General features: G+C 42.7%; 1 protein-coding gene across 12 annotated transcripts in view; it reads left to right on the forward strand.

Moving 5' to 3' along the window:
- The window catches only part of Ctps2 (CTP synthase 2), a 133841-nt gene extending 126027 nt beyond the window's left edge, over window positions 1-7814 (forward strand). For 6 of the 12 annotated variants that reach the window (XM_021152651.2, XM_021152653.1, XM_021152652.2 and 3 more), the window contains 2 exons: window positions 3030-3141; window positions 4390-7814. In XM_021152651.2, the coding sequence (XP_021008310.1) occupies window positions 3030-3099 (70 nt within the window). In that variant the 3' untranslated portion in view covers window positions 3100-3141; window positions 4390-7814. The remainder of the gene's footprint in view (window positions 1-3029; window positions 3142-4389) is intronic. The other 6 variants (XM_029473358.1, XM_029473357.1, XM_029473356.1 and 3 more) reach the window with 2 other exon arrangements.
- Window positions 7815-8613: the final 799 nt, after the last annotated feature.

An 8613-nucleotide genomic window follows, 5' to 3' on the forward strand; every position in this document is an offset into this window, starting at 1 on the left:
CACTATACCAGTACCATGCAGTTTTTATCACAATTGCTCTGTAGTAGAGCTTTAGGTCCGGCATGGTGATTCCACCAGAGGTTCTTTTATCCTTGAGGAGAGTTTTTGCTATCCTAGGTTTTTTGTTATTCCAGATGAATTTGCAGATTGCACTTAAAGCCATATTTGAAGCAAGCTTAATTAAATACTGGGCAGGAGGATGGACTTTGGCCAGGACCACTCTAGGGTTCCCAGGAAATGGAAACAAGTCACATTTTGAAGGGGCTTAAAAAGACAAACTCCAGAATTCATTATATTTTCTGTCAGGTCAAATCAGGGGCAAGCATACATCCTGACATATTTCCAGCCTGTGTACCTCCTGTCTACATCCAATCAGGGGCAAGCACACATCCTGATGTACTTCCCTATCACATGTGATCAAGCACATAAGCATATCCAGTGCGGATGGGTCAGACAAATTTTTTGGAGGTGGTAGTAGCCTCCAACATTTCAGGAGATATCTGTTCTTGGGCCTACTGGTTAGAGGCATTTTTGTTTCATGGATCTCTTAGGCACAGTAATTAAAACCTAAAATGTAATTTTGGCTTTCACACTTTCTTTCTCCTTCCTTCTTCCCTCCCTCCCTCTCTCCCTCCCTCCCTCTATGTGTACATCAGAGGACAACTTTATGGAGTTGTTTCTTTGCCTTCACTTTTTATGTGACGTCTGGAGACTGAACTTAGGCCCTTAGGCCTGCACAGCAAGTACTTTCCCTGTTGAGTTATCTTGCTGACCTCTTTAGTGTTTTCTGTTAAATGATATCTGATAAACAGCTGGAGAGGCATGGAGAAATATAAATGGACAAACAGGATTTGATGTCAGGATAATTAGCTGGGAGAACTCAGCAAAGCTGACTTATTTAGCTGCTTTTGTGTCTTCAGAAATACCTTCCCTGTTTTAGGGAGTCATCTTTCATTTTAGGGTCTCATGATCTGCTTCATCGGAAGGTCAGATTACCTGTTTTAGGTCAGAAGATCAGATGAAAGCCCAAGAGACATTAACATATGATATTGTTATGGGGAGCCCACCAGAGAAGACCACTCAGACACAGTTTATAGCCAATTGAAAGTCTTTATTCCAGCTTCTGGGACCATTCTCAGGTATTCGGGACCCAAGTGTAGCCCAGAGATTTTCGAGTAAGAGGCTTTGGAAAACAAAAGTCCTGTCCTGTTATCTTGCTGGGCAGCTGCAGGGGGAGGTTTTGCACAAAGTAAGCAGTATAACCAAAACTAAGGTAAGCAGTTCTGTATGCTAGGGGAGGTTTACACAAGCAGGCTTAACAGAAGCCAAGATAAATCCTGGCCTAGGGTTCCTAGAATAGAGTTGGGTAATTTTCCATGGGAATTTCTATCATGGAGATCAAATTCTAGTTAAACCTAAAATGGCCTCATCAAGAATACAAGATGGAGGAACCTCTGAACTGTCTTGCCCTGCCTCACTATCTTAGATTCCTTCACTTTAAAATGTTCACTATGCCAAGGTGTCATATTTTAGAGTAGTATGTCCTGAACCCTCTCATTGCCAAAGAAAATGGTTGTCATTAGAGGGATGAAAAAAAAAAATCCAGCACAGAACTAATGAATTGGCTCATGACCTCGGGAAGAAATTGCCTTCAGCAGGAGTAGAATGAAGTGGTGCTCAGCCTCAGAGTGAGATTTAGCCCCAAGTCTAGACTGACATGAAATAACGGGATCCATCAACTATACTTTTCTTTCTCTAAAAACAAACGAACAAACAGACGGAAGGGTTCTGGCTGTGCTCTACTGGCTCCTTGCTTTTGGTCCCATGGTGAGGCAGAAAGAACATCATGATGGGGAGGGAACACATGGTTAAAGAAAACGGTTTACATCATGATGGCTAGGAGGCAGAGGGAGAAGGGCTGAAGTCCCAATAGCTCCAGAGTGACCTCATTTTCACCTGTCTCATTTCTTTCTTTCTTTTTTTTTTTAAATTTTGTGTGTGTGTGGTGGTGGGGGGCGGTTTGTGGGTGTGTGTGGTATGCATTCAATCACATGCCTGCCGCCATGCTGCGAGTGGACCCCAAAGAACAACGTTGGGAGTCAGTTATCTGGGAATCCAATGCAGGTCTGCTCTCGAGAACAAGTGCTTTAGTCCACTGAGCCATCTTGGTGGCCCTCTTTCTTTTTAAAATGTTTCAAGTTAAACACAAATTTAAGGTTTTCTTACAAGCATAGAGTGAATACTGAGAGTATTTCCGCTTTCTCTTGCCCCTCCCTCCCGTTAGTTATCTTTGTCTCCTTGGACAGTTTTACTTCTTTTCTGTCATATATACATGCATGATTTTATATTTCCTGTAAAATCATAGGAGTAACAAATAAGATAAAACATACAACATTTGTCTTTCTGAGACTGGGTTAATATCACTTCATGTGTTCATCTCCAGTTGCATCCATTTTCCTAAGGGTGTTATGACTCTTCCTTTCTCTCTCTCTCTCTCTCTCTCTCTCTCTCTCTCTCTCTCTCTCCCTCCCTCCCTCCCTCCCTCCCTCCCTCCCTCCCTCTCCCTCTCCTTCTTTCTGACGCAGGGTTTTACAATAGTCCAGGCTGGCCTAGAATTCTTTGGGAATCCTCCTGCCTTAGCTTAAGTGCTAGGAACCACTCCTGGCACCAGGCTTCATATGAAGTCAGTTTGCTAATAGAACTCCTCTAGTAAAAAACACATCACAGGCAGGCTGTAGAGCAGCCAAGGCTTTGTAGAAGTGAGCAGCTGATTGACACTCTTCATACTATATGTTTCCACCTATGAAACACATTCCTAAATTTTCCAGTGACTTGTGATGAAGGTAGGTGATCACTTTCTCTGAGCAAAGAACCATTGCATGTCATTGGACTCCAAAGTGATCATAGAATAGTCCTTAGTGTTTCCTCCACATGGATCATAATTATGGAACAGGTTTGGAGCTAAAACTTGAATAATTACTTGTGGCATTTTTGACCATCTTGCTGAGTGACTTTTCTTGTTAATCTAGTGATGGATACAGTGATGCCAGCGATGACAGCTTTCCAGAGGCAAAGCTTGCTGAACTGGATCTCAACTGAAGCTCTTTCTTGCCTCAGGAATAGCAGAAGCTACCTAAGAGGGTAAGAATTCATTGTTGGAAAGGTAGAACTGATTCCTAGAATTTGTTCTCTGACCTTCACACACATGCTATGGCCCAGTTGTGCTTACGCTGACTCTCTCTCACACACGTTTATACACATACATATTAGCAAAAAGATAAAATAGGGGGCTAGAGAAATGACTCAGTGACTTAAAGCACTGGCCAGAGAACCCAGGTTTGATTCCCAGCACCCAAGTGGTGTGGCCCATGACTACAATTCCAGTTCTAGGCTATTTGATTGATGCCTTCATCAATCAAAAGGCTATTTGATTGATGCCTCAGTGGGTACTAGGTACATACATGGCACACAGACATGCATATAGGCAAACACTCACCACATAAAATTAGTCCTTAAAAAGTTTTAAAAGTAAAGCTCAACAAAATTAAAAACGATCTGACTGAATGGGTCATAGGTCACTCATAGCAGAGCAGATTCTCTTGGCTTTGTATAAAGTAAGTTAATACTGGGCTGCAGGGCTGGGCCAGTGGTTAAGAGTACATGTGCATCTTGCAGATGGCCTGGGTTCAGTTCACAGCACCCACATTGCAGTTTACAATGAGCTGTAACTGTAGTTCCAGGGCATCTGATGCTCTCTTCCGACCTCAGACAGCACCAGGCACACTGTGTTGTATATACATACATGCAGTCAAAGCACACATAACACATGAAATAAGTCTGAAAATTAAAATTAAAAGATAGTATTGTTTCTTTGCAAGAAATGGCTAGAGATAGGATTGGTTTTAAAGGGCAGCTTATTTCCTCTGTTACTATATTCTGTATTCTGAGAGAGGACAGCATCATGGATAGTGTCACTAAGTTTATACTTGGAGACACATGTCACTTGGATGACTCTAGAGGTTATGGCAGACCTTGAGTTGATATGCAGGTATTTAGATGGAACAACTGCTTTTGAACAACTTGTCAAGAGCTCACTGCTCTGTTCAGTGGGGCAGTTGCACAGTGATAGAATGCTTGTCTGGCTTGCCTGGGGCCCAAGTTTAGTTCCCAAATTACAAAGCAAGAACAAAAGAACCACAAAGAGTTATGTCCCTCTATTGCGAGCTCTCGGTATATTGTTCTCTTTATCTGAGGGATAAGTGGGATGACATTATAGATGACGACCTTCAGGAACAAACTAAACTGTTGTAAAGATTAATAGGGATGATTTTAAAGGTGTGTATTATTCACTGTTTGATGTAACTAATACTTGCCTTTTTTTTTTTAAAGCCTCTGAAGTCATTATACGTAAGATGAAGGAATTGTCTGAAGAAACCACCACACTGTTCCCTAGACATGGGCTGTGAAGATTCAAAGAGAATCTGAAAATGTTTACTTCATGAAACAGAACCAAAGGGATCCTTTTCTTTTCCCTCCAGAGGCAGCCTGTAGTATTCACACATTTCTATACTTAATTAAACGCAATTCAGCAGCAATCCCGGGGCAGAAAGTGTTTTTGTGTTTTGTCCAGAACATAGTGAGTTCAAAGTGGTGAGCAGGAATGGGGGTTGGCGGGGGGGGGGGGGACACTTTGCCTTCACAGTATTACATGGGTAAGGGGACGGGCATGTGCTGTAACCAAGTTTGGGTCTGTAGGTTAATATGGGAGTTAAGATTATTTCACGTTCTCGTTCTGTTTATTTCCAATACATCCATTTTCTCAAATATGAAATGTAAAGAGGATCTGAAAATTCAGGAATTAGGATAAGTTGGGCCGAGTTCCATCTCTTCAACCCACGCAGAGGAGCAAATCAGCTCCATAAGTCTTCTGACCCTAGCATGCTCACACATGGACACATATACACTAAAAAACCTAAGAAGCATTAAAAACAAAACAAAAAATTTCCTTTTTAATTCAAATTACTTTTTTATTATTCTTTTGACAACTTCCTACATATATAGAATCATTTTAGTCATTTTAATCTTTTCAGAGCACCTTATTTATTTGTTTGTTTATTATTTTTCATATCCCAGTCACTGCCCCATCTTTTTATTACACTCTCATCCTGTTCTCACGGAAACCCTTCTTCTCAAATAAGTCCCTCTTTTATTTTCATGTCTTTTTTGTTGTTTTGTCTTTTTTTTATTGAGACAGCATCTCACAGCATAGTGCAAGCTGACATGGAACTTACTGTGCAGTCCACTATAGTCTTGACTTACTGTGATCCTCCCGCCTCGACCACCCATGAGTTAGGATTATAGGTGTGACCTAGTCTCCTCTGCTCAAGAACAGCATTTTTGTTTGTTTGTGTGTTTTTTTTTTTTTTTTGAGACACGTTTTCTCTACAAAAATCTGGCTATCCTGGAACTCACTATGTAGATCAGGCTGGCCTCAAACTCACAAAGTTATGTCAGCTTCTGACTCTCAAGTGCTGGAGTTAAAGGCATTGTATACAAACACGCTTGGCTAACATTTTTTTTTCTAATTGGAAAAATAACAATTTTAAAGTGAATTATGCAGTGTCATTTATTGATAGTGCACAGCTCTCAGTTTTATGAAATGATTCCAGGAATAGCCTCTGTTCCCATCAGCCGTCACTCCGGAGGCATTCTTCTATGTGCATCCCCTGGCAACAGTCACAGCCAGATTGATCAGGGCAACTTGGAAATAAAAGAAAACACAGACAACCTCTACATGAGCAGACTTGTACTTTAACCAGAACAACTGAAGGACACCTGTCTCCCCTTGGGAGTGAACACTTGTACGCACATGGCACAGAAGGGTTGGGGACTTCATAGAACAGAAAAGAGGACTTTGGGCATGGAAGATTCCACCTGTAAGCTCAAAGCTCAGTTCCCCGAAGGCTAAAAGTGGCAGATAGCAGGGGAGGTTGGTATGCTGATCCTCTTATCAGGAGAGTCCTGACTCCTGACCCCCACCCTCAGGATGTTTATCAGTAAAGTCAACTTTCCAGTCCAGAGTTTCTCAGCCCACTGGAGACTTTTTTTTTTTTTTAAAGATCATTAACCCTTCTTTCCAGTCCTTGAGGACTGATTAGAAGTAGGGAGTTGACATATTCTGTCCTTGGATGTTTTCTTCAAGAAGGGGGACAACAGGGACAGGAGGGAGTGTGGATAGGCTCTGTGCCCAGGACCTAAGGGGGCATAGGCAGGATTGACTTTTTGTAGCAGGAGGAACATTTTAACTTCATTGGCTACAGTAGATTCTGTGGTTGCCTTTTCCACACTCCTAGAGGACTCTTGGAAAACAATTAGCTGGGGTGAGCATGAGGGCATATAGTAAGTAAGATGAGACATCAGACTGGGGACCCAGGAGGCAATCTTAGCCAGGGGAGCCATTTGCCCTAATGCTAACCTAGTAATGGCAGTGACTTAATCCAGGAGGAAGGTCTGTGGAAAGTTTAAAAGTTAGGGTAAAACCTAAGTATGAGGATTATTAGAGTTAGGAGGGAAGACGTGATCAAGGGAAGAACCTGAGTGGGAGGGACCCAAAGGCCCTCCATGGTAGGGGCGTTGTTTTAGGATTACTACTGCTATGATGAAACACCATGATGAAAGGCAAGTTGGAGAGGAAAGAGTTTCAGAGTACACTGAGGGAAGCCAAGGTAAGGACTCCATGGGGAACTTGGAGGAAGGAGCTGATGCAGAAACTATGAAGGATTGTTGTTTACTGACTTGCTCCTCATATCTTGCTCAGCCTGCTTTCTTAGAGAAGCTAGGACCACTAGCCCAGGTAGGATACCACCTATAATAGGCTGGACCCTCCGAGTGGCTAATGGGCTGATCTTATGGAGGCATTTTTTCTCAATTGAGGTTCCCTCCTCTCAGATGACTCTAGCTTGTATCAAGTTGATAGAAAACTAGTCAGCACACTCATCATTGAATCTTTTCTGGTCCCTATGCCTTTGAGCCCTATCCTCTAAGCAGTTTTTGGTTTGTTACGGCGGAAGCAGCATTGTTCCTGGAGAAGGATGCAGATACCATCTTCAGCAGTGGGCAGGATTCCTAGTCTGCTAGCATTTTGAAATACTGAAGCAGCCAAAGAAGCAAGCTAGTCCTGAAGGATGTGAAGATGATCTGAAATTGCTTTAAGGTTTCCTGAGAGTTGGTGAGACAGGTTAACTGATGCGCGGAAGCCTCCAGTCTGTTTTAGTTCAGAGTCCTGAAAAAAGGGCCCAGAGTGGCAAGAAGAGGGATGAGTTGAATGGCTCATTAGTCCCTCTTTCAGAGGTCACCCGAACTGCTTTTAGGAGGTTGGGTGCACAGAACTCTTAACTGCTTAGAGCTGACAAAGGGGTGATGTAGGAAGGGCAGCTTAATCAAGTGCCTCAGAGGAGGGTCCATCTAAGGGGACACCGTAAACTTAACAGATGGCAAAGATCCAGAACATAAGACAGCCATTTGATGACAACATTTTATCTCAGTTAGAGGAAACTGGGCCTAGAGATTTCAGCAGAAATAGTAGGCATCAGGACCCAGCTTCTCACTGACAGCAGCCTGCCTAGCACTTGGCTGATTATCCTTTGAGTCTCTGTTGGGACCTGTAAATCTCAAAGTGTTAGCTCCTTTGGTTAGCATGCCAGTGTGGGAGGCAGGTGGCTGGCAACGTCTTTATGTTCTCTTAGAAGCCAGTAAATGTATCATGCACAGACTGTATCAAAGTAAAAACAAAACATTAAAATCACAAAATAACACCTTGGAGTCAGAATTTTTTCCTTAGTCTAGTAGAAAAGAATGTAGTGATTGTCAGAGGGCTCAGTGGGATCATGAAGGGGCTGTCATTTTGACTTGTACCATGTGGCTGCATTACCCAGGATGATGGTGAACATCCCATTTGCTTTTAAGATATAAGCAAAGATGGAGACCAAGTTACGTCATTTCTTCTATCTTAATGAGGTCAGCAGCCAGGAGGGCAGCAAACCACATGGTTGCTTTCTGCTCAGTGTGAACTCAGCCCTTTTGGTAATGTGAGCTCATCCCACATGTGTATTCCAAGTACCTATGGAATCCACCATTTCAAAGATCAATTGTAGATCATCATACCCTTTTCTTTTAAAAGATAATAGTTAGGTGGGCTAGTATTGGATATAGGAGAAGATGGTACCTATAGCCTAGGCAGGTAGGTCCAACATAGGGGCAAAGAATTTCATGACCTCAGCTCAAGGAAGCTGAGTGTGTAAGTAGCTGATAGAGTAGCGGGACTCATCACATGATGTTCCTCTCAGAAGGTCAGAAGACAGGGGAGATAAAGGTGCCCTTCCTAGTGAACTTCCTAAGGAATGTTACCAGCCAGTTCCAGAATTGGGTGAGGTTTGGGCTGTTGTGCTTTTTTTCTCAGTCACAGGTTCAGAGGTCCAGCCTGACCCAGGTCAGGGGTTTGGAGGACTTTGAGGCTGGAGCAGGAAGGGTAAATTAACCCCAGCATCAGCTTCTCACTGAACTTAAATAGCACAGGACAATTTGCTAACACAGTTTACTATGGGTTGCTTTGAT

The sequence above is a fragment of the Mus caroli genome, chromosome X (genome assembly GCF_900094665.2).
Source record: "Mus caroli chromosome X, CAROLI_EIJ_v1.1, whole genome shotgun sequence".
NCBI classification, from domain to species: Eukaryota; Metazoa; Chordata; class Mammalia; order Rodentia; family Muridae; genus Mus; species Mus caroli.